We start from the raw sequence: 26807 nt of genomic DNA on the forward strand, positions 1-26807 counted from the left end.
AACAAATTCAAATAAGAAAATGCTAGTTACAACCCATTTCTCAACCAAAAATTTATTAGAATTAATTTAGCAACAAAAATAATATATCTTATTATCTTAAACATTTAATGATTGATTTAATTTGGTGATAGACATTAAAATTCTAAAAAAAGTAGATAATAAAATTTTGATTACTGAATTGTTGGTGTATGAATTTAGTGCTTCAATATTTTAATTGCTAATTCTATTTTAACAACATACTACTGAGTTGTTGACTTCATTTTTGTTTTAGTTATTTGAATAGGTTGATCTACTTAATAATAATAAATACTAAAATCTTCTTAATTTATGCTTATGGATTTATTGTAAATCATAAATCAATGTGTGAATACTATTTAATTAAATTGTTAAAATATGTTTTCAATTATTTCGAAATTTGTTTAGGTATGGGTTGAGATTAGAAAGAGGCGTGTAGATAAAGTCAACAAAATATGCCATAAAGTCGATGGTGAGACAACCTAACCTTGAAATGTGAACTAAGGTCCCAATTTCATGTTAAAAAAGGAAACAACATTCTGTCACTGTGCTATGCATACGTATTATTTTAAAATTTGAGATAAATATTTTCTTTATTTCTTAAGAATTTAATTCCTAATACTATATCTATACTTATACAGGATTCCTTTCTACGACTGTTTTTAATATATATATAAATTTATTTTTATTTTATTATTCTATTTTAGTTATATTGTCATTGAGTAATTATCAAAGCATATTTTTTATATTATTTAAAAAACAATAATTACATAACAGTTGATAGAAATTTTTTTAAATTTAGATAAAATATATTTTATTTTTTTAGGAAACAAATAACAGAGTTGATAGAGAAATTTTGAATTTAGATAAAATATTGTTATTTTTTGGAAAACAAATTACAATGCATTTTTTAAATTTCAATAAAGTATGATGTTATTTTTTTCCCATTTTATAGAATGGTTACTTATTGTCTTTGCGTTTTTCTCTTGTTTCATCTCCAGATACAAGTTCTTTTCACATGGTTTACAGTGGCCTTTCTACACCCACTTCTTCACTCTCATTCTTGTCATTTATTATATCGTTTTGGAGACATTGTATAGAGATTCTTCTGTATAGAGGTTCTTCGTGCGACTTCGAGTTCCAGATAGAGACGATTCTGATCCCGAGAAGCCCCTCCTTATGGCCATCAAGGATTAGATCTATGATGTTTGACAAAGTAGGTATATGGAGGTAAGACCACTTTTTGTGTTTTTATTTTTTATTTTTTTCCTTTTATTTTTATTTTTATTTTTATTTTTTTGTTTCGTGGTATTTTTTGTGTTCTAGTTTTCTCCTTTCTAAGCACCAAATCCAGAAAAAGGAAATTTTTTGGGTTGAAATTTTGAGATTTTGGTCTGAGAAATGATTACACTTTGCCGCACATTAGACACCAATAAAAAATTTAAGAAAGACAAAAAAATTAATCATACATATATTACCTCTAACCGCAAATATAAGTAAAATCACTTAATCTCAACTGATTTAGAATGTTAATTAGATTTTTCATAAAATAAAAATCACTTTCTTCCTCCCAAAATGTATGAATTTATAAAACAAATACTTGAAATGGAATTTTTAATTTTATTTTTCAATAAGTATTAATGTTTTAAATTTTAATTTGTCTATAATTAATTATCCTCGTTGACACGAATGTGTTTATTGAAAAATTAGGTTATTTTAGTGAAATTATTTTTAAAAGTTGTATATTTATCATTTTTTAAATCTTTGTATAAAACCTTTAAATTACAGTAGTTATTATAAGATATAATAAAATAGTATATTTTCTAAATATTTATAAGTTCTTCCTAATTAACTGGATTAGCGACTAATCCTTTTTTGGGTATAATGATTGTTGCTGATATGAAAAGTTTTCAAGAGTTTTCATATATATATATATATACACGATGGAAAGCTGTTATGGAGAAAGTTAGCGAAAGAATATCAAATTCAGAATTTTGAAACTAGAACAGCAAAGTGAATTCTCACAAAATATTTTTGATTCCTTTCCTATATAAAAAAAGGGGTCTCATTCTCACTTTTACATACAATTTTAAGCTCTTTTTTTTTTCACTTTCTCTCATCCCCTTCACTTTGTATTCATTTCTTCTATATAAAGGTCTCATTCTCACTTTCACATACAATTTTAAGCTTTCTTTCTTTCTCACTTTCTCTCTTCCTTCACTCTTTATTCATTTTTTTATTATAAATATTTAGATATGAAGAGTTTTCATATATATATATATATGATGGAAAGCAAATCCAAGTTTTTTTATATGTATATTTTTTTGTGATGATATTTAACACTCACCAAATAAATAAATAAAAACTAAATAAGAATGACATATAACTAAGAATGACATTTTTGGCCAAATAGTGTAAAAGGTAAATTAAGTTGAGTGGTATAAATTTGACTTATAGTTGAAACTAGGAGAGTATAAAGTGATCTCATCCCACAACAAATTTTCTGGTACCTAATTGTGTAACAAAAAAGTGGGTAGCTTTCACAACTTTAAAAAAATATGTTAAGTACATATTTTGTTTAGGTATCACATGATTTGTATAACACATCACTAACATATCATGGTATTGAAAAGAGAAGAAAATTTGAGAAATAGTAAATTTTGGTAGGCTTAAAAGGTATTTTAATTTGGTGTTAAGAAAGAGTATTTGTTTTATGTCATGTTTTGGTATCTTCTCTTCCTATAAATTCTCCCCCTCCCTTCATACATTTCCCACATCTTGCACTTCACATCTTTCTCTTCTCTCTACAACCTTTCTCCACTACAGGTAATTAATTTTGTAATTTTGTAGTTCAGATTCATTTCATGTGTCTCCTTTAATGTACATTTCAGATACTGATTTCATCCTAATCTGTTTCTGCTATTTCTCATCACTTCTAATATTACAAAGGACGCACCTTGTGCATGTATGGTTTCATTCGGTATGAAAATTTCTCAAATGAGATTCAACTATATTTCTGTTTATCCAAAGATTTGTTTCTGTTTTCTTTTCTCTTTAGAAACAATTTAAAAACATAATAATTTTCGAAGAAATTTACTGCCAAGTTATTTTAGATTGCACTTTTTTAATAAAAAGAAGTGAGGAGAGAATCTAGAAAGTCCTTATTTACTACTTTTTGTTTTTATTTTGAGATGGTACGAGTTCCTTCCAGTTTCCTAATTTCTGCGGTAGCTTGACAACTTTAATAACTTTTGTATTGAGAGCTCTCTATCTTCCTTATATTTGGTCACTATATAGAGGCTAATTTCTTAGCCTTAATTATGAATTATTGGATGGTTCAATACTTCAACTAGTGGTGTAATCTATAGTTATTGTATAGGTAAACAACTTTTTCATAGTGGACTAACAGGTGATGTAACTGTACGTGTATTGGTTGATTTCATTTGATAACTTCTTCAGATTGATCAGCTATTATTGAATTCTCACAATTGATCAAGTCTGACTCTCGTTTACACTTCTGCAGAAAAGGAAAGCTTTTGATAAAGAGATACAGACATAACCTTGTAATTTTCGCTTGAAAAGTAATGTAGTACAAACACTTATATGATACTGATATGAAAAAATACGTATAATCTCTAAAATGTAGGACACGGGGATACATATTTATATTATATAATTATGAATTATATAAATTAACAATAAAGATTTATATACAAAGTATATTTTCGATAGTGTGTCCGGATACGCTATTTAAGAGGAATGTCTGAGTTTTATAAGACAAATGAGCAAATTCAGGTGCTAATGGGCTTCTGCCTCAACAGTTTTACAAGCAGACTATGTTTGAAGGATAATTGTGATGGTGGGAGCACTCCCAGCGGCATTGACTTACTACTGGCGGATGAAGATGTCGGAAACTGCCCGTTACTGCTCTAGTATCTTAGAACACGAAGTAGGCAGCAGCAGACATGTCTAAGGTTCTGCAGGTTGAGATTCAAGCTGAACCACAGATTGAAGAACCACAAGCTAAGCCATATGGCTTGTTCTCAAAGGAGTTCTTAACTCGCCATGGACTGCATCTCCTTGGTACATCAAGCACATGGTTCTTGCTTGATATTGCATTTTATAGTCAAAATCTTTTCCAGAAGGATCATGAAGCAGGCGGCAACAATGTCTAAGGTTCTTCAGGTTGAGATTCAAGCTGAACCACATATTGAAGAACCGGAACAGGCTAAGCTAATGGCTTGTTTCAAAGGAGTTAAGAACTCCTTTGAGAACAAGCCATATGGCTTAGCTTGTGGTTCTTCAATCTGTGGTTCAGCTTGAATCTCAACTTGCTGAACCTTACACATTGCTGCCCCGTTCATGTTTTTTTTTTAATACTTTTTTATTTTTATAAATTTTAGAGTTGTTTTGATGATAGTATTTTGTTATATGTAATGAGTATGTATTATATTGATTAGGTTACAAAATTAAACTTTTTGAATTTCTCACAATAATCTAGGAGAAACTTATAAAGAATGTTTATTAATATTGTAAAAAAAAATAAGAATGTATATGGTTAATAAAAGAAATTATTAAATTTTACTATATTAATAATATAAATAAGTTTATAACTTTTATGTTTAAGGTTTAAAATTTCAAATTATTTTAAAGAGATATTAGGTATACAATTTTTTTTAATGCTTGAGTATAAGATTATGAATTTCATAAATTATAAATCAATAAATTTGTTGGATTATAAAATATATTATTCATAATAACCTATAACTTTTATTATTTAAATTTTTATTTAATTTTGAGAAAAATAGATTTTTATATGCTTAATATAAATTTGGGAATCATAACATAAATTTGTTTGAGAAGGTTAGTTTTTGAAATAATGTAACACAAATATGAGAATTTTTTTAATTTTAATTAATTTTTTGAATATTTTTATCAAACTTTTATCTTGGATAGACTTTAATATTTTAAAAAATTAATTACTTAATAATTAATAATATCAAAAAATTTAATTATTTTTTAAAATTTTTTAAATTTAAATATAATATATTTTATTATATTATTAAAAGAAAATTATTGAATAATTTTTTTAAAACGTAAAAAAATAAACTTTTAACTTTTCAATTTTATTTTTATCATATTAATTATCTTAATTATCTGTTACGTTATGATTTTCAATTTTCTCTTTCACTTGACAAAATTACCTCTGTCATCTAAGAATCTTTCTTTCAATTTTTTTCTTCACTTGACAAAAGCAGTCCTACCACCTAAGAATATTTTTCCACCTCATTAGTTGTATTTTGGCACAAGCTAAACTTGGGTTGTCTAAGAATATTTTTCTTTTCTAATATTGGCAAATTTGGGTTCTGCAATTTCTTTTTCCCTTTTGACTTAGTTGTTTCAATATTTCAATTTAAGGAAAGTGATGGCATTACACGAGGCATGTGTATTTTAAAAAAACTATGATAGCCATTTTGAAATTCAAAATTGAGTAATACCCGGAATCCTAATCCAGAAGTTTCAAAAACTATTTCTCCTTCTCTTCCATCCCAGAAAACATCACACATTATTTCTTACCTCCCCTTCCTCAAAACCAAACACAAGCACAAATACAAAATTAATTTTAAAAATATAATATTGATAAAAGCGGGTTGTGAAATTTTCTAGAGATTCTTTGAAAACATCTTGTGGCAGAATCAAGACAAGAGTGGTGAATATTAGGGTTTGCTTTTTAGTCATCACTGATAGAGTAGATAAGCATGCATCATTTCTAATAACTAAACTTGGCCCTTACCTGGGACCATTCAATATTTTAGTAGCTACCTCGTTTTCATTAGTAGCTATCTTGGGGTTGCATTGGTGAAGTTAGATTCACAGTGGAAGATATTAAGAACTACAACTTCTTCCATCATAGGTCAGAATTTTGGGCTGCCCCAAACATTGCTTTCACCTTTTTTTTATCTTTTGGTAAGTTGTACTTTTATCATACATATTTTTTTTTCAAATCAGCAACTATAATAATACACTCCATACCTCAGCAAGTTAAGGGATATAAAAAGAAGTCTGTAGTTTTCTCCTCTTTGGTTCTATGCCTTTTGCAAGTTGTATCTGTGCTGGTTTTTATTATGAGGAGGCACGTGGTGGCACTTTCTAGGCCATTATTCCTCTTAAGCTTTTAATGTCTAGCGGTGCAAATGAGCCTCTGCGGTCACAATCTCTGTTACTTCAATTGGCTCTGAAGAATGTGGTCTAATGGGTGCTGGCTGCGTACAGGAAATGGGTTTTTAGATCCTTAAGAATTTGTTTGAGCTGGTTGTAGGGTTTTTCTTTTAGAAACCAATATCTTTAGTTGTTTTGGATTTTATGGATTTTGTGTACGAGGTTGAGATATCCTAAAGTAGATCTTATACTATTCTTTGTTGATAAAAACACTCCATACCTAAGCAGTTTTAGAGTATACATGTACACTTCATGATCTTTATCCCGCTTGAAAGATTAAGAAACATTATGGTTGGTCATAATCTCATTAAAGTGGTGATGAAGAGGTTGGTCATGCACAGTGTTTTATGGAGCTTTCTTGTCATACATATATAATTCATTTTTCTCCTATTTCTTTACCCACCATCAATTACATTATAGTTATCAGGAATACATTTATTAGCAAGAATAAAGTTTCTTTCACATTGCAAATAATAAAAATAAATATTCTATAAAATATTATATTATAATAAAATAATAATTTATTTAACTGTTATGAATGTAAGAGAGGTACCCTTAATAAAAATAAATATTCTATAAAATATTATATTATAATAAAATAATAATTTATTTAACTGTTATGAATGTAAGAGAGGTACCCTTGTTCTTTGTTGAATGGGAGAATTGCATCTCTTTCTAGCCCAAACTTTATTTCATTTCCATACTACAAGAAAATTATGAAATACAAATCAATTTTTAGAAATCAAAATAATTAGTTGCGTAACTAAATTAGAAACTATTTTAGAAACTAAAAAAAAATAGTTTATATTATTTTTAAATAGTTTTTAAATTGGTATCTAATTAGCAACTAAGATTTTTGCTATCAAATTTAGAAACTAAATAATTGGTAGTTAAAACATTGGTTGTTAATTAGATACCAATTTAGAAACTATCTAAATAATAGAAACTAATTTAGAAACCATTTTTTTAGTTTCTAAAATGATCTCTAATTTAATTACTATTGTAACTAATTATTTTGGTCTCTAGAAATTGGTTTCTATCATGATTTTCTTGTAGTGATATAATCACATTTATATAAACACTCCATATTTTAATACCTAAATAGGTAATAAGAGATCTAATATCTTCAATTTCAATTTATATTAAAATTTCTAAATTTAATTACAATAACATTATAGATTTATGCATTCTCTTGATTTATTGTTCATAGCATTTTTAGTTGTATTCCTCTGAATTTATTGTACCATAGATGTGGTTGAAAAATAATTTATTTTTTCTTCTTTAGTTTTAATTGAATTGCGATAAAAATATTTTTTTAAATTTTATTATTTGATTATTACTATAGTTATCGTCTGAAGGGTTATGGATGGTTACAATATAGTGACATTTATATTACTAAGAAAAATAAAGTTTTAACATGTCAAATAGTAAAAACAATATTATAGAACCGTTTTTTTATAATAAAATATTATGCTATAATAAAACAAGAATTTATTTAAGTGTGAAATGATGGTTTAAAATATCATTTACACAATGTGATCTCATTTCAATAACCAATGATAATGAATGTATGCATACAATATAATAACGATTATGAACCATACTGGTGTGAAATGATTATGTGATTTCCATGTCCTTTGGATATGCTCCCATGTAGACTATGTAAATCTGTAGTGTATGAACAAGATGAATTAAATTTTATTTTTTTTAAATAATAGTCCCACTACGTGAATTTCATGTGGATGTTTCAACATTTTAAAATAATATGTTCAACCTTATTTAAAGTCATTTTTAAGTTAATTTGTTTATTTTGAATATAATCCAAACTCCTCTTAACTTGAAAGCAATCCAATATTTTCTTTTATATATATATATATATATATATAATTAGAATTATTTTAAAAAATCATAAAAAAATAAAAACCTAAGAGCAATTTTTGGAAAGATATAACTTCTCACAGATAGAGCATATAGAAGGAATGTGAAAATTAGTCTAGAAAAAAAAAATACAAAGTGAAGTATTGTACAATAGAGATACCTCGAGTATATGTTTTTAAAAGTATATTTTTGTAATAACAAACAATTTCAATAGCTAGGTCAAAATATATAGAATTTATATTATTTACCTTTCGATCTTCTTTAGAAAATGAGAGAGTCAATAGCAGAATGCATGAAAGAATTTGAAGGAGATGCGACAATCCTAAAGATTTCATCATTTAGTGATAGTAATCTTGATTGAATGATGAATGTGTTTTCAAGCTCTTTCAAGTAAATTCAATTTATTATATTAAGTATATATTTGAAATACATAGCACAATGCTCATACACTAAAATTCTATATTAAAAATTGTAAATAGAAGTTTATATACATAAGTTGATAATGAAAACAGTAACAAAGTAGATTAGCAAGAAAAACATCATATTAATATGCACAACAAATTAATTTTAATATATATTAGTAATGCATAACAAAGTGGATTGGGTAGCTATGCAATGTACTAAAAAGTTGGTTTTGTGATTTTCTTATTTATTTTTAGATTACTGTTGTTGTATCAATTATGATGTTGAAGTTGAATTGGATATGTTGGTGTTGAGTGTGTCCAATGTATTATTTTCTTGAAAATTTGTTTTTTTTATGCATTTTAGGCATAAAATTTTAAATTACTGTAAATTTTGTCATTTAATTACATGTATGTTAAATTTCAAATGACATTAACATTTCATTATGATTTATGCTTACTAAATCTACTTCCTACTATATACTGTGTTTTTTTTTAATCTGTCCAATTTTGTTCATCACATGCAGGCAAATAAATATTAATAGTGTCAACTATGATAATTAAATCTACTTACAATATGTACACATACATATTGTATGTGTTGTATTAATTTGTTCAATTATGTTCATGATATAGGGAGAAAAATAAACAGTAATAATGTTATATATGAGTCTTCTTCATACTATATACTATATATTCTATTAATTTTGTTTAATTTTAAATTTTGAGAATATATTCAGGTTGGAAGAGAGACTTTAAAAGTAAGATTTTCGAGGTTGTATTCAATTACTAAAGATAAAGGTGTTGTTGTGTCACAAGTGGAGAATTGAAACAACAACAAGTGGTCTTGGAAGGTGGTGGAGTGGAGGCACTCTCTGTTTGCGTGGGAAGTGGATGAGGAAGCCCGTTTAATGTTTCTTCTTGAGGACAAGGCTTTGTCCGTAGGGGTTTTGGATAAATGAGTATGGAAGTTGGATGAAAGTTCAAACTATTTTGTTAGTTCGGCGTATAGTAGGTTAAGGTTGGTTGAGGAGGGTACATATATGATTCTATATATGAGGTTTTCTGGAACCTTAAGGCTTTACCATTTTTCAATGACTACTATTTGGAGAGTTTTGACTGATAGGTTATCAACACGTGAGAACTTGGTTAAAAGAGAGCTTATTTTAGAAAGTAATTTGTGTGTTCAGTGCGAGGATGAAGAGGAATATGAGAGTCATGTTTTCTTTAAATGCAAGGTAGCTTGGAAGGTTTGGAGTTTGTGTAGTAAGTGGATTGGGGGAGACCTCAGTATATCATTCGGATGCTTGCTCCCATTTCAATCAGTTTATCTTGAGTTGGACCTCACACAAGATTAACAATTATTGTGAAAAGTTAAATAACTTTATTTTAATTAATTTAAATACTGAATAAAAAAAAGTATGATACATTTTACTGTTTTTAGGTCACCTTTTCATGCCAAAGCACTGACCGTACCTAATTGCATGGCTTGAAAAAAAAATCAAATACAATTTGATAAAGTTTGGTTCATAATTCAGTAGATTTTCAATTTTTAAATTGAAGTATAAATGAAACAATAGAAATAGAGCATTGTTATAAACATAGAACCAAAGAACAGAAGCAATAGAAAATTATTAGGAGAAAGAGCTATAAATTAATAATGTAATAAAAATAGAAATAGATGAGAGACATACTCAACTTAGTAGTCTACCACACATGTTGATCTATCTTGAGCAAAGGATGTGAATACACACTCTATCTCACCTTTTATAGCCACTATTCGAAGGCTTCATGGTCCACATTTAATTTTCAATGAGAAAAATTAATTTGCTGGAACTTTTAAAAGAAAACTATACACTCCAATAGAAATTTTGGAGTTTCATCACTGTAATATAACTATACTTCACACACTTGTAAGAGGACTTTAGGGATAAGATTTTGAAGTCCCCAAAGTATTGGTTGAGAAGAAATTAAAGAGTTTAAATTAATTTCTATTGTTAGAAAAGAGAAAAGGTTAAAATAATTTTCAAATTTTTTTAACTGTACTATTCTTTCTTATTTTTATTTTTCTTCAATCAAATTCCTTTAATTTTTTATTTTTTTCACTCTTATTTCTACACTTTTCTTTATTTTTATTCATTTTATTTAATCTCTTTTCTAGCAAAGAGCGTATAAAAAATTATCTTATGCTCGTCATTATAAAAAAAACATCAAATTTGATTATAAATGTTAGTGTTAGTCAAATAAATTGAGTTGCTATTAGAATTAGCTAAACTAACTATTATGTTTTTTTTTTTAAGTTTAAAATAATAATATTGAATAAATATTTGTATTAGTATAAGATTAGTTTAGTTTAAGATATGTTAATAGAGAGTACTTAATGTGGATGCTAATAATCTACTTAATGTGATATATAATATTATTTTTTAAAGAAAATAGAAAACATAAAATTAGTTTTATTTTTTTAATAAATAAATATTTGTGTTAATGTCATATTAGCGTTTTCTTAATTAATACTAATAGAATTTGCTTAATGTGGATACTACTAGAGTGATTTTAGTCAATTTCATTAGGATGTTAACTATTTTTAATTTCTGTTAATAAAATTGTTTATGTTAATATTAAATTACCATTGAACTGTTAATAAGTAAAATTGTTTATGTTAGTATTAAACTAGCATTGAAGCTAACTTAAATAAACAAGGTTACTGTTAGTGTAGTTGATACTAATTTTATTTTATTTTTATATTTATCTAAGTTTTTTTTTTTGTAAAATGCTTCTTTGGATTCTGTTTTTTTTTTAAGGATTGTAGGTGCAGTATTTTGTTCTGCTGTAATATAGGTGTTGTCATGCCAGCAACTCTTTTGGTTTTTTTTGGAGTTTTTATTCTGTGGGAATCATTTTTCTATACATGGTGAAAGTATTTTTTTTTTTTTTTATATGGGTTGGGACATCTTTCAACTGTTTTTCATTTTAATTAATTTCATTCTTTATTAAAAAAAATATAAGTTAGTGTCAACTTAATTGCTATGTTAAGAATTTATGTATTTTTAGATCATGAATAGGAACCATAAATTATTTTTAATATAAAAATTGAAATTTAAAAGATGATAAATCTCCTCACTCAAAAAATTTCAATCTCACTTTCTCCTTCATCTATTTTATCTCCTTATCAATATTTATCTCCTTCATAAAAAAATCTTTTTTCTTATACTTTAAAATAGGGACATTTTACAAAAAACTTTTTTTTAAAATACTGTTATTGTTGACCAATGCAATTTAAATTGATATATAAATTTTAAGATAAACAAATATTAGTGTTGATTTGATTAATTTTAAATTATTTTAACTAAAAAAATAATTTAAACTAATTCCAAGTTAAATACATTTTTATTTTATTTTTTCTAAATTTTGTACATTTTTCATTATTTTTGAAAAAAAAAGTAAAAAACTTTATCCAACCAAATTTCAAGCAGATTTTGCATGTTTGACAAAAGGGTTCGCAATTAGGAATTCAATTTGTCTAAATTAAATGCTAAATAATTTCTAACATCCCACAACACTATTGCTAATTAGAAATTGAGTTTTCTGTAGATCGAATTTGAATCAATTTTTCAACATAAAGTAATTCCCAAGAATTGAATTCCTAGAAATAAAATTCTCAGAACCAATCATAAACATGTATACAGTGATAAATGATGTTGTGACATGTATATGAGATTGTTTTTTCAGAAATGAAATGAGTTAGTTTATTGGAATAAAAAAAGTCAGTGAACATAACTATTCTTTTTGTTTTTGTTTGAATCTGCAGTGAGTTTCCCATATAAATAAAGACATATTGTAAGGTATGCCCGTGACTGACTTTATCTGTCTTAATGAATGTTGAGTCCTTGAGAATCGTGAATGCTTAAACCGTAGGAGTAGTAAGGAATATCTCCACGCCATCAGTTCCTTAGGATAAGAGGATACTTCGATTATGATATCATACTTAAGAACCGGCGTCACATGTTTTTTCGTTTGCACTATCATGTCTTCCCTCCCATTGTTTTATTTGGTTTGAGTTGGCAGCGCGTCACATGTTTGTTGTTCTCTTCTTCACATCATTTAATTTTTACTTCTCTCTTAAGAGCACATGTTTCGTGTTCTCTTATTCACATCATTTCATTTTTACTTATCCACATGTTTGTTGTTCTCTTATTCACATGGTTTCATTTTTACTTTGTCTCAGAGGTTGTGGTGGTGTATTCTAATGGTATGTTTGGATTAGGAAGAAGAAAGGTGATCATTTGAGAGAGTGAATTTGAAATTATTTAAGATAAATATATGAAGAAAGTTAGGTTGTTTGAATTAAGGTATGTAAAGTAGTGAATTTTTGAGTGATGCGATGAGTGTGATAAAATATTAAAATATAAGTTTATAAATTTATCCTAATCATTTTCTTTAAATAATAATATTATTTATAATTTTATTATTATTTTGGAAATTAATTTTAAACATTATTTTTATTTTATTAATAAAAAATTAATTATTATAAATATATATAATATTATTATTATATTATATAATTATATTAATATTTATAATCGATTATATATATATATATATATATATATATATTTTAAGGTTAATCCATTATCTTATAAAATCTATATACAAAGATTATATATTATATGCATAAATATAAATTTTATAATATAATTATTTTTTATTTCATTCTTATTAATATATATAATATTTTTTATTTTATTATAATTATATATAATAATTTTATTTTTATTATAAGTATATATTTAATATTTTTATTTTATAATTAATATGTTTTGGAATTTTTTTAAATGATTTTAATTATATATAATTGTTAACCAAATATATAAATAAAACATAATTAAATATTTATATTTTTATATTTCTAAATTTCTAAATTTATTTTTAGAATTGAAATTTATATAAAATTATTTATCTTTAAAAAAAAAAATTTAAAACTTATAAAATGAATTCATTGAAAAGGATATACATGCTGACTTTCACTTGCTTTAACTTTTTTATAAGGATAAAACCGAAAATTGACGGATGTCTAACAAAATCCGTAGGGAAATCAACATTACCTAAAAAATAAATCCGTATATAATTAATGTTAGAACTCAACTGCGGCAGAGTCATTGAGATATGTCCATAGAAGCTTTAACCATTACACCAGTCAAGTTTTGTTGTCATGTTATGATTATTAATATATTTATAAGTATAATTATCAATATTAATATAATTAATAAAATAAAAATTAATAACATTTTTCATATATTTAATATCATTATTATTATTAATATTATTTAATATTATTAAATATTATTAAATATTATTAAGATTATTAAATATTATTAATATTATTAATATTACTAAATATTATTAATATTATTAAATATTATTAAATATTATTAATATTATTAAATATTATTAATATTATTAATATTATTAATATTATTAAATATTTTAAATTTTATTAAATATTATTAATATTATTAAATATTATTAATATTATTAAATAATATTAATATTATTAAATAATATTAATATTATTAATATTATTTAATATGATTAATATTATAAATATTTATTAATATTATTAAATACTTATTAATATTATAAATAATGTTAATATTATTAATATTATAAAAATGTTAATTTTATATATATTTTTATTAATACTATTTATATTATTAATGTTATTATTACTGATATTATTAATTTTGTTATATTACTAATATCATTAATATTATTATTATTAATATAATACTATTTATATTATTTAAATTATTATATTAATATTAATAATATGTATAATAGTTGGTATGTAATAGAGATCCGTAGGTAAAAGTTGGTAGGTAATAATATCCGTAGGTAATAGTTGGTAGGTAATGCTGAATTTACCTACGGATTCAGAATTCGTGGGTAATAGTTGGTAGGTAATGCTGAATTTACCTATGGATTCATAATCTGTAGATAATGTCGTTCGTAAGTAATATCCGTAGGTAATGCTGAATTTACCTACGGATTCAGATTCGTGGGTAAAAATCCGTAGATAATACTGATTTTTTTGTAGTGAGTATTTTTAAGTTGATGAATGAGAAAAATTTATTAAAAATTGTAATTTTTATAAGAAGATATTTTAAAAAAAATTAAAGATGTAAATATAAGTTTACAAATTTATTCTTATAATTAGAAATTTATAAATAATAAAATATGATGTATTTTTTTTTATATCTGAGTTAATTTCAATTTTGAAAATTATTTTTAAGACCATTAAAATAATACTTTTAAAAAAAATATGGATTACATAACATTGTCGGATAACATTGTTGGAAAATGTAAAGTTGTTATAAAAATAATAAAAAAAAATCATATTTATATAAATATAATTTAAAAAATATGATTTATTTATTTGTAAATTTTAGTTGTTTGTTATTAAAATATTATTTTTAAAACTATATTAAACAATGCAGATTATTGGAATTTGTGAGAAAATAAATTTATTAGAAAATAATTATTTTGAATTAATATTTCATTTTCTAAATATTATTTTATTTTTATTAAATTAAATTATATTACTTTTTATTTTAAATAAATTATATTATATTTGATTATTTCAACTCCATTTTAATATTTTATTTTATTTTCATATGAAAATATCTAACTTTCAATTTCAAGTGTACAATAGTGTAAAGTATAATGTGTCCTTTTGACATTGAAATCTTTATAATAATATATTTCTTTTGTTGTGATATTTTTTTAAAGAATTATTTGATTAATATTTGAAATAATAAAGGGGCGGCAAATATGAGCGTATTTTTCTATTTATAAATCTCGAATTGTAAAATTTAAAAGGTCTTTTTGGATCTAAAAATATCTTTCAGATTCTATAATTTAATTTTTTTTAAAAAAAATTGGATTAAAATCCATAATGTATTCTCATATCGAGAAATATATTTTAGATTGTACAATTCGTAACACTTCTTACTATAATATGTCTGTTGGATTGTACAATTTGAAAGGTAAACCTAAATTCATAATTGTCTTTTAGATTGAAAGTTCAAAATTTGTTACATATTGGACGATTTAGAAGGCAAGTTCAGATTCTGGTTTATCTTCTGAATTGTACAATCCAAACTATATAATACACTAAGTGGTATTACAAATTGTACAATCTGATAAAAAAATAAGTAAAAAGAACTCAAAAAATACAATAAAACTTATTATAACCACCAACTACCACCAATCACTACAAACAACCACAATCAACTATCACAAATATCCAAAACCATTTGATGAAAAATAAACCATCACAGTCTTCTTCAATACAAAAATTATAACATAAGAATGGTATAGTTAGAATTTTATAAAAAAATATGGAGGTGGAGGAAGAAGCGATGAAGGTCTGATGGAATTTGCCCAAAAAAAAATCTTCATTCTTTTGTTAATGGTGTGAAAATAAGTTGAATGGTACTAAGTTTTATGGGGTTATACATGCTATGGAGGAAACTCAAAAGATGGGGCTTACTAATGTCTGGCTGAAATGTGATTCTGCTTTGGTTTGTGCTGCGTTTACTACTAGGACAAATGTTCCTTGGATGTTTCGTAATCGATGGAATGCTTGTCTTAATTACTGTGGGAAAATTAGGTTTACGGTTACTCATATTTTTCGTGAAGGAAATGCGTGTGCTGATAAGTTGGCTAATTTAGGATTTTTTCATAGAGAACCTTTTCTTTGGTATAATAAGCTTTCACCTTGTCTGTTCTTAGAATTCTTTATGAATAGGTATAGTCTACCTATGTATCGTTTTTGTTAACATATGAGTTTTGGTCTAGTCCCCCGTATTTTTGTATTTTTTTTTTTTTTTGTTTAATAATAATTTTTTCATGTGATGATAAATGATTGTTGTTACTTGAGGTGTTAGCCTAGCTGAGATTTTAAGTTGCATAGTGATGCCTAAAGAAAAGCTTTTATTTAAAAAATTATTAATAAAATGAAGATTAAGGATGTTTGGTTTAAAAGTATAAAAGAAGACATAAGAAAAGAGAGAAAGACTTGAATAAAGATTAATGAAAATAATACATATAACAACATTTTTAACGATAGCTTTTTTCTCTTTTATCAAATACCTTGTATAAGTTTATCTATATTTTTCATCTCCTATTCTCTTAAGCAAACTTATCCTTAAGAGATTAATCTTTACTTGATGTGATAATGCTAGTGTTAAACTTTAAAAAAATAATTTATGTTTTCAAAATTTAATGAAACGTTAACTTTTGTACTTTAAATTAATTACTTTTTTATCTCTATAAAAATAATACAATTGCTAAGAAAATGATATTATTTTAATAGAATTTTCAAAATATAGTATATTTATTATTGTTCTTAATTATGTGAAAAAACTTTAAAATTGTAATTATTGTGAGATGAATGTAATATTCGTTAATAAATTTTCAAACCCAGATTGAATTATAATTTGGATCATTTCAAGGCAACATTCTATAATATCTCTTTTATATAATTCAAATAACTATGTACTCTATATAATTTGCTTTTACTTAATTAACAACCTATGGTATAAAATAATTATTTTAGGAGAAACTGAAAGTATTAGCACAACTACTAATCCGATGTTAGTGTTGTTGAATATATATAGTTTATAAAAACTATCCTTAAATTTGGCGAGTCTTCTTCAAACTAAGATTTTCTTTTATGAGTATTTCTATCACATATCACTAAAAAAATTAACTTTAACATATTAAGAGAGGTTACAACGACATCCAATTATTTAAGGTTTTTTAATCCGGTTAAGTGTTAACGGATTTTCTAATAAATCTCCGTAAATGTATTATTTTAGTTTTATTATTTTTAATTGATTTTATCCTCTCTTCTCAGCATTCTAAAAAACTTAACGCAACACTCACTCTTCTTCAATAACCCTAATTGAAAAAAATTTCTCTATTCTCAAGTAAACTATACTAATCCCGATTCTCCTTCGTTGTTGCTTTATCTCAATCACTCATCCTCGGAGATCACACTTTACCCGTCCATGGATTATAATGACCTCATTCAAAATCTCTTCCTCGATGATGCATCCTCCTCCGCATCCTCGGAGTGATCCTCAACTTCGTTGATAAGGAATACAATGTGGAGCTTGCATGCGGTGAATTTTTTGTCATCCGCCTCAGCAGGGCGACAACACAATCGTCGTGTATGCGCGCATCACGGATGAGATCCAATGGTTGCTGACGAAGGACGAGACTACCGTGAAAGTATGTTACAATTGTAGGCCTTAAACAAGGGAGAGAATTAATTGTTTATAAAAGATTTTCGCAGACTTTGAAGGTATAGAGAAAGCCAATAAAGAATTAAAGAGAAAGGAATCAAGTTAGCCAAGAAACAAATATGTTTTATTATGTTTCCATAAATTCAACCTCATAAAACAAAATCCTAACTTAAGAGTGGATTTACAAATTCCCAGAACCCAAGTCTTTCTAGTGACTAGATAAACATTAACACTAGACGAGAGACAGGTTCTTTGGTCATATTATGATTTTTATTATACTTATTATTATTAATAAGTATAATAAAAATCATAATAATACTAAAAAATTTGTTTGGTATAGTGATTAAAGTTTCTTTAGTAACGGAAGAAATTTGGTTTCGAATCCCATTTAGATATAGATTTGAATTCTAAAGATACAAAAGAGTCTTATTCTACTCTTAACAAACCCTAAAATATGTAAATATTTGAGCTTAAATTTTCTTAAAAAATATTCCAAGGAGAAGTTACCGTAATATTTAGCAAAACTTATATCACACTCAAAATAGATTTGCATGATGTGTTTTTTTTTTTTTTTACTTTTGAGATTTTCAAAAGATAATCAATGCTAGAAATTAAAAAGTCTTTAAGTTATATTAATTACATTTTAATGAAGATAAATAAAACTATATATCAAAATATACCTTCTTATAGTGTTTGATTCATTATTTTGTTTGTATTTTCATAAAGAATCTCTTTCGTCATAAGATAATATTAAATAAAAATACTTATCTTTATTTTAGATACGTTATTTCATTTTACAAACTTTAAAGAATGTATCATGTAACTAAATTCTTAAAGAATATTTTAGTGTTAAATTATTAATATTTTATCTATATTTTAAAATATGTTTATTGTATGTTATTATTTAAAATATAATCATTAACTATTTTTTTACACTTTCTTAAGTTGGAATTGCAATTCAAATTATAACTTTTAATACCGACTTACTTCGATCAAAGAGTTACTTTAAGTTATGATTAAAAATAAAGTTTCGTAATTGTTATTTTGAAGATATTTGTTTGCGGTGAGTATAGAAGTTTTAAAAGATTCAGTGATACATATTTATTTTTGTAAAAGCCCTTTATAATGAGAAACTATAAATTAAATACATTTTTAGTAATAATTTTGAATGTAATAGTTGCGTGATTATTGTAGTAAAGCCTTTTAAATTAAAAGGTTACATAATAAAAATTTGTTGATGTACTGGCACAAACCGAACAAGTCACATTATTAGGTATTGACATGATACCGACAAATTGGTACAAACAGATCAAGTGATTGACTGTATTGAAAAATAAATAAAAAATATGTGAAAAGTATGGTAATATTCTATAAATTAGTAACACTCCTCACTCTACAAATTAGAGGACTATTTCGAAACTATATATTAATATTATTTTATTAAAGATATGAATCAGATATAACTTATGAATAAAATAATTTATTATTAAACATTATAATTAAGCATTCTACGGAAGAGTAAAATACTTTTTTTCTTAAGTTGTCATTTAAAAATAATATTTTTTAAAAGTAATAATTTCTATATTGAAATTGAAATTTTGATTTTAAATCTAAAATAAAATTATATAATTAAAATATTTTATTCACTGTTTTAATTTTATAGAAATAAACATTCTATGTAAAACGAAAAAAAAAAAACTAAATTATCAGTCAATTAGAAGTTATGAGATGATATAATTTAAAGAATAATAAATTTGTGCTGATTGATAATGTAGTTAAACATGACCCTTTCCTCTCTCGAAAACACACCACTTATTAACCTAGTCTGATAAAAAAAATGAAGAATGAGACAAAAAGGATAAAAATTTAAGCGCTGTAATAGCGTAGCGGAGGTTTTTGGGGGTTGCCGGCGAAACAATTCCTTAATTCTCCATGGATATGGTGCTCTGTTCTGCACCCATTATCTCTCTTTTCGTTCTTTATTATTTGGGTTATTTACGTGGGTTTTCAAACTTTCAAATTGATTATTGAAAACACAGGAGAAGAAAGAGGGTGAAGCCTCCCTGTTGTGGTTCGAAACCTCGGACTCTGTTTGTAGCCGACACAAGTTTGAACCCGATGGTCGACTCTCCGTATGTCTCTCTTCAATGTCTCTTTTTTCGACTCTCCGTTTGTAACAAACATGTTATTTTCTAAACCCTCATAACTTGTATGCTTGGAATGTGGTCAACGTCAACTCACTTCAGATGTTGAAATTTATAATTTGATGTTAACACAAGTGGAAATGGTGTTGATTTCTTCCTGTTGTGTCAGCTCTTTGACTCTCAAATCTGTGATATGATATCTTATGTTTATGTAAGGAAGCAACGTATGTGTCGTGTTCTAAAATTGTTTGTGTTTGAATTTCAAAGTGTTTGTGTGACTTTCTTCACCCTAACGAGGGTTTTAGTTTCTTTGTAGGTTGTGATTGTTGATGATTCCAGGCCTTTCTACCAAAGGGTGGTGGGATCTTTCATGAATAAATTTTTCCCCTCGGGATATCCATACAGGTTTATTTATTTTTCCTGAAAATATGTTATGGTTTATGGTGTAGAAACTAGGAAAGCTTGTTCAGTGATAGAGCTTTTCTGTGTTTCTCTTGCAGTGTGAATGAAGGCTATCTTAGATACACACAGTTTCGAGCTCTGCAACATGTTACCAGTGCAGCGCTATCGGTGCTATCAACTCAGGTCTTCTTCCGGTAACACGAAAATTCAGTAAAGGATGTAATGGAAAATGTTATTTTCTTTGACATTGGAAAATCAAACTTGCTTTCTTGACAACTGAAATATAGAGTACTCTTTATTCATTCTTAGTAATTTTAGTTAATTTAATTGTAATTATGTATTATGTAATCTTTTTCATGAATTGATTATCATGAAATAATTGAGTGGGTGTCCTTGGTCTCTATGCTTATTCTTCTGCAGTCCTTACTATTTGCTGCAGGGTTGCGGCCCACACCTGCACAAGCGACAGCTGTTAGTTGGGTAATTTGATATTAATTTCAAATTGATAATTTCTCAAATCAGCAATAACCGTGGAATGTGCTTGATATATGAACTGGATGTTTTGTGCGGGTTATGACCAGATTTTGAAGGATGGAATGCAACATGTAGGAAAGTTGATCTGTAGCAATTGGGGTGCTAGAATGGATTCTGAACCTAAACGTTGGAGACTGCTAGGTTTGCATGTGGGCTGGTGCTTTTCTTCACCGCCTTCTCTCCTTGATATATTATGTTAGCTCTTAATTGCTAAGTTCTCAAGTTGTCTGACAACTAGCTTTACATTTTTTGCAGCTGATGTTCTCTATGATATAGGCATTGGCTTGGAAGTGCTTTCTCCATTATGCCCACATCTTTTTCTTGAAGTGGCAGGCTTAGGAAATTTTGCAAAGGTTTAAGTTTTTAAAAAATAATTACACATTTTGGTAGTGTTTGCAATATAAAGTTGGTTCACAGCTAATGGTTCATTCAACCCTATGTTTGTCATGTTTGGGGTCTTTAGCATCCTATTCTAGATTATGAGTAAAAGTATCATTTGTTTTAGGCAACTTACTTCTCTTTCTGTTATTGTGGAGTCAACAGGGGATGGCAGTTGTGGCAGCAAGAGCAACAAGATTGCCTATATATTCTTCATTTGCTAAAGAAGGAAATCTCAGCGACCTATTTGCTAAAGGAGAGGCTTTTTCAACTCTCTTTAATGTTATAGGAATTGGAGTTGGAATTCAATTAGCATCTACTATCTGTGCATCAATGCAGGGAAAGGTATAGAGCTTTTATTTTTTGTTCTTGGGCCTCGGTGTTCATTTAAATGTGGTTTCTTACTCTTGCAATTAATTTGTGCTAACAATATATGTAATGATGTTCTTGGACGTGGTTATTACTGAAAGGCTTTAGAATTGAAATATTTATGCATTTTGTGAATTTTTTTGAAGTTGGTTACAATATTACATGCGATTTCAACACCTCTCGCCCGCATAAAATGTATGTCAATTTATATAGAAATGGGTAAGAGGGGACATAATTCACTTTTAGGAGAGATCTTCCATGAAGTTGGACTATTGATGAGCTTTCAAAAGAACTCACGATTTAAGCTTCATGATTATATTCCAGCTAGCACCAACGTAAGGCTAAGTCTCCCTGTAATCTTCATGACAGTGCAAGTTTGTACTACTACTCGGTTTATTAATTCTTAGGCTCTGTAAAAAATATTAGGATAAATTATGCTTAATTGCAGTTTATTTTTTATCAAACCCCAAGGTTTCATTTTCCTTTTTTGGGATAACCTGTAAAATAAACTGAAACTTCAATTCGAGGGGCTAGATTGAAAATTGTTGTTAAACTGCTCTGGTTAATATGTAATTTTTAACCAGAACTTATCGAATAAATAGTAATAGCCAGTGTTAAAGTTAACTGAAAATTTAATGTATGCAATTTAAACCAAAAGTTATAGCTGATGGCAAGATATGAATTAAATGTTAATGGAGTCAAGGGCATGTAGGTCGTATACATTCTTTACTTGCAATTAGAACCATTACTCAAAATATGAAAGGAAACACTTTCTAGACATAAGTATTCATTTAGTTTATAGTTCCCAACAGATGGAATATGAAACTTTTTTGGTCAGTTGGTTGTGGTTTCACTATCCTTTCCATCTTGGTCGTATTTATTGCACTCAGAATCATTACTCGGAATGTAAAAGGAAACAAGTATTGTTTCCTAGTTTACTTTATAGAGATATAATTGATCATGTTACATGTCTTAATGATAATATACTTGTGATGTCTTACGATTCAAACTGATGAATTATGAGACAATTTTTGTCAGTTAGTTGCGGGTCCTCTCCTTTCAATTATACATTTATACAGTGTGTCTGAAGAAATGAGAGCAACTCCTATCAATACCTTGAATCCACGAAGAACGGCAATGGTGGTGGATGATTTTCTCAAGGTCTAGTTTGAACTACTGAAGTAAATGAAAACTTTTCCTGTCCATTATTTGTAACAAGAAAAAAGACTGAAATACTGTTCGCCTGTTTGATGAATTCCAATGCAGGCAGGAGTTGTTTCAAGCCCTTCTGATCTAAGATATAGGGAAAATCTGCTGTTTAATCTGCAACTGAAAGAAGACACGGGAAATGTAAGAGTAGGGAAGGCTGTGCACAAGGCCATTAAGCCTTCCAGGCTTCTTGAATTAAAACAAGTGTTCCATGATGAGAAGTTTCTTTTAAACTTAGGGAATAAATGCATTGACATGGTATTGGAGCAAGATGCTAGTGGTGAAGATGCACTGAGAGGGTGGCTAGTTGCTGCATATGCTGCACAACTTGTGAGTTCCTCTCGTCATGAGCTCAGTGCTAGTGTTCTGCATGAGGCTTATGAGAAAATGAATGGTGTGTTTCCTATATTCTTGAAAGAATTACAGAACAAAGGGTGGTACACTGATCGGTTTTTGGATGGAACTGGGAGCCGTTTTGCATTATAGTGCTCCTAAAAGTTCCATTTTGCACACCATCAAGTCACAAATTCATATTATAATTGTGCCAAATGTTTTATCTGGTCTATTTGATTTCAAACTTAGTAACACCTTATTTACTTGTTCATATTCTTTTTCAAACGGGAGAAATACTAAAGTTGTTCAAATGAGTATTGTTATATTTGTTAGTCAGTAAGGAAAAATGATAGAACTTGAGAATTTTAATAGCTAGAAAGTAGTTTTTATTGCTCTTCGTACCTTTTCACCCATGTTATTATTAGTTCAACAATTAATTTGATGAAATACTTTTAATTTAATAAATTTGCTTGACACCTTTTAAATAGTTAGTGGAAACAGACTGTTATGCTTGTGAAAACAACATTTTTGACCAATAACTCCATTAAAAGTGATCTAACTAATCACTTTTATTTCGCTAAACACAGACTTAATAATTGCTAACTGATTGGAGATTCTCATCGTTACTACTAGTTTGATATTTCAATTTTATTAACGAATTTAAACATTGTTGTTGGGAAATCCCGTGTTTGTTTTTCTCTAGTTTGCACTGACTAATATTCTCAGATATTTTTTCAAGAGATTCTTCTCAAATGCTAATTAATAATCAGGTTTAGGGAAAACTTAGCATAAGGTTAGAAGATGCACACGCAAGATGGGGTAAAACTAAAGTAGTGACTACAATGACAAAAATTATTTAATTCCTACACATTCTAGCAAAATATATTTACAGTATTTTATTAATTATGACTTATAATTATGTTTTATTTTAATATTATATTTGGATATTGTTATGCTTTGTTTTTTTTTGTTATATTCGAGGGTTTTAATAATAAAATTTAAATTTATTTTACTGTTTAATCTCTACAAATAAAAAAATGATTATAAATAATTTTTAATCATCAAATAATCTATAAATAATTTTTTATAAATTATAAATAATTTATTAAAAATGATTTATAAAAAAATTTATTGTCTGACATTTCTATATGGTCTACTAAATCATCAAAAGGCTCCACCTAAACATGAACTTCTCATTTTCTTTCTCTAAATCTCTACACATCATAGTCATTTTAGTCTTATCAAATGCGATGTCCCTTATAATAAAGCATCTAGCCTTCCCAGGCTCCAATCCTCACAACTTATACCTCTTCACACCTTCCATGTTTCAATGAAGATACATCTTTTAGTCCATGCTTCAAGTTTATCCTTTCTAACATGTGCAAATGTCAAGGTGTCAAACACCTTCAGATTCTCATATCTGCTAGCCTTCCATTCCAACTTCCATAAGAGTCTTGTAATTTGGAGTAGACGACGAACTCCTATTTATTGGGTAGATAACAGTATTTGCAATTTCTCCTCAAAAGGACTTAGTCAATCTAGCTCCCAGCAACATACTTCTATTTTGTTCATCCTCTTAACCATCCATTTTGTCGTGGTGTACCTGCAACCGTCTTATGTCTCTTTATATCTTCTACCCTGCAAAACTCATTAAACTTCCCCTGAAACAAACTTCAATTCACTCTTTAAACACTTTTAGTTTGGTCTTCTATTGATTACTCACCATGTGCTACTCCTTAAACCTGTAAAAAGTCCCAGTCTTACTTTTCAAGATATAGATTCACACTCTCCTTGAGTAATAGTCTATGATGGTGGTGAGAAAATAAGACCATCCACCATGAGTTTGAGCTCGTGTTGGATACCATAGGTCTACCTAGGCATACTCAAAGGGTTTATTAAACATATACTTATCAATCTCAAACTTCAATTTATGAGACTTTCTCAATACTTAGTGATCACAAAACTCCAATCCCTCCATCTTATCACCTCATAATAAGTTATGCTTCTCCAACTCCACCAAACCCTTGATGTGTCTCAATCTCAGATGCAACAACTTCGCCTTATCCTACATTGTTTGACTGTGCATAAACGTATGCCCAATCACTGTTGAATCATATAAGATACACATACCATTCTTTTTCTCCCTTCTAGCAATTATAGACACTCCTATTATAATCTTTGTCACACCTTGTTCAATCTTGTTTGTTAAACTAATCTGATCAAACATATTGGTTGACAAAAGATTCATTTTGAGATCTATTGAACATACCTCATGTTGTGCAACATCTCTTGATTATCAAACATATTTAATCTGATAGACTTCATCCTTACACCATACATGTTTTGTTGTTCCCAAGAAGGACTACTCCATTTTCTTTCAATTCCAAGATCTCAAAGAATTTTTTCACTGGATACATATGATAAGTGTTTCCTAAGTCAATTGACCTAGCTCCTTTGTGTATCAGACGTAGACACCATCAACAACTTGGTAGGCTCGTAGCTATTAAACGTTACAACAACATTAGCAAATTCCTTCTTGAAATGAGATTTTTTGCCTTTTTCATTTCTCTTCTTTTTGTGGATTACTCAACTTGGAGTAACATTCTTGTGGCAATTGTAGCACTCAACTTCTACCAGAGTGTCTGACGAGTATTGTTTTAACTTCTTTCCTTTAAACTTTTTTTCTTTCTTTTTCTTCAACTTTGACACATTCAGACTCAACTCATTATCCTCTCTCTTAGACTCTTGAAATTTCTAAAGCTCTTTAGTCCTTATTGAGGTTTGAACTTCCTCAAGAATAATGGTCTACTCCTTGTTGAACAACAAAGCATTTTTAAAATGTTTATACGTCTTAGACAAGGTGTTAAGAATAAGTAAAACATTATCCTCATCCTCAAGCTTCTCCTCAATGTTCTCCGGGCCGTCCAAAATCTTGTTGAAATCCATTAGCTGCTCCACCATCGTTCTTAACTCAATCATCCTTAATGAATAAAATTGTTCCTTCAAACATAGTATGTATGCCAAAGACTTAGTCATTATCCTCTCTCTTAGACTCTTGAAATTTCTAAAGCTCTTTAGTCCTTTTGAGGTTTGAACTTCCTCAAGAATAATGGTCTACTCCTTCCTGAACAACAAAGCATTTTTAAAATGTTTATACGTCTTAGACAAGGTGTTAAGAATAAGTAAAACATTATCCTCATCCTCAAGCTTCACCTCAATGTTCTCCGGGTCCAAAATCTTGTTGAAATCCATTAGCTGCTCCACCATCGTTCTTAACTCAATCATCCTGAATGAATAAAATTGTTCCTTCAAACATAGTATGTATGTCAAAGACTTAGTCATATACAATGACTCAAGTTTCACCCACATTAACACAATGATTTTCTCTTTAGTAACCACCTTCAGTGTTATCACCTATACCGCTCCTGACTTTGTTGATCATGTCAGTTTGCTTCTTTTGAGACATAGACATTGACATGTTCGCCTCAACCTTCAGAGCCTCAACACAACCTTCCTGTATAAAGATGACCCCTATCTTAATTCTTCACAATCCAAAGTTATTCTTCCTGAAAAACTTCTCGATGTCAAATTTAGTGGTCATGTCTTCAACTTCT

The 26807-nt window shown here is 27.4% G+C and overlaps 1 protein-coding gene and 1 long non-coding RNA gene across 27 annotated transcripts; both read left to right on the top strand.

Moving 5' to 3' along the window:
* The first annotated feature begins 2786 nt into the window (after positions 1-2786).
* On the top strand, positions 2787-4604 carry LOC137816195 (uncharacterized). Of its 2 annotated transcripts, none has more exons than XR_016518796.1 (2): positions 2787-2841; positions 3837-4604. It is a non-coding gene; the product is annotated as an uncharacterized LOC137816195 (long non-coding RNA). The 2 variants fall into 2 exon arrangements; XR_011081779.2 differs by having other exon boundaries at positions 2800-2841; positions 3539-4604.
* A 14981-nt stretch (positions 4605-19585) lies between these two features.
* On the top strand, positions 19586-23516 carry LOC137814290 (protein root UVB sensitive 2, chloroplastic). 25 transcript variants are annotated; one of them, XM_068616930.2, is made up of 10 exons: positions 19586-19765; positions 19864-19956; positions 20285-20373; positions 20469-20553; positions 20791-20850; positions 20952-21045; positions 21160-21257; positions 21448-21627; positions 22690-22812; positions 22918-23516. In XM_068616930.2, exons 1-10 carry the CDS (start codon positions 19757-19759, stop codon positions 23344-23346), a joined length of 1260 nt encoding a protein of 419 aa, XP_068473031.1. In that variant the 5' UTR covers positions 19586-19756; the 3' UTR covers positions 23347-23516. The 25 variants fall into 25 exon arrangements, 23 of the variants coding, with proteins under 23 accessions (XP_068473031.1, XP_090159614.1, XP_068473030.1 ...); XM_090303488.1 differs by having other exon boundaries at positions 19602-19765; positions 20469-20564; positions 20952-21061; XR_016521544.1 differs by having other exon boundaries at positions 19624-19765; positions 20952-21061; positions 21143-21257; positions 22694-22812.
* Positions 23517-26807: the final 3291 nt, after the last annotated feature.

This window comes from Phaseolus vulgaris, chromosome 1, assembly GCF_051622355.1.
Source record: "Phaseolus vulgaris cultivar YP4 chromosome 1, ASM5162235v1, whole genome shotgun sequence".
NCBI lineage: Eukaryota > Viridiplantae > Streptophyta > Magnoliopsida > Fabales > Fabaceae > Phaseolus > Phaseolus vulgaris.

Excerpts from the sequence above, each read along its gene's own strand:
- LOC137814290 (XM_068616929.1), top strand. Across the intron at positions 20,374-20,468 it reads CCCTCGGGATATCCATACAG|TGTGAATGAAGGCTATCTTA; the intron begins GTTTATTTATTT and ends TTTCTCTTGCAG. Across the intron at positions 22,813-22,917 it reads TGGTGGATGATTTTCTCAAG|GCAGGAGTTGTTTCAAGCCC; the intron begins GTCTAGTTTGAA and ends ATTCCAATGCAG.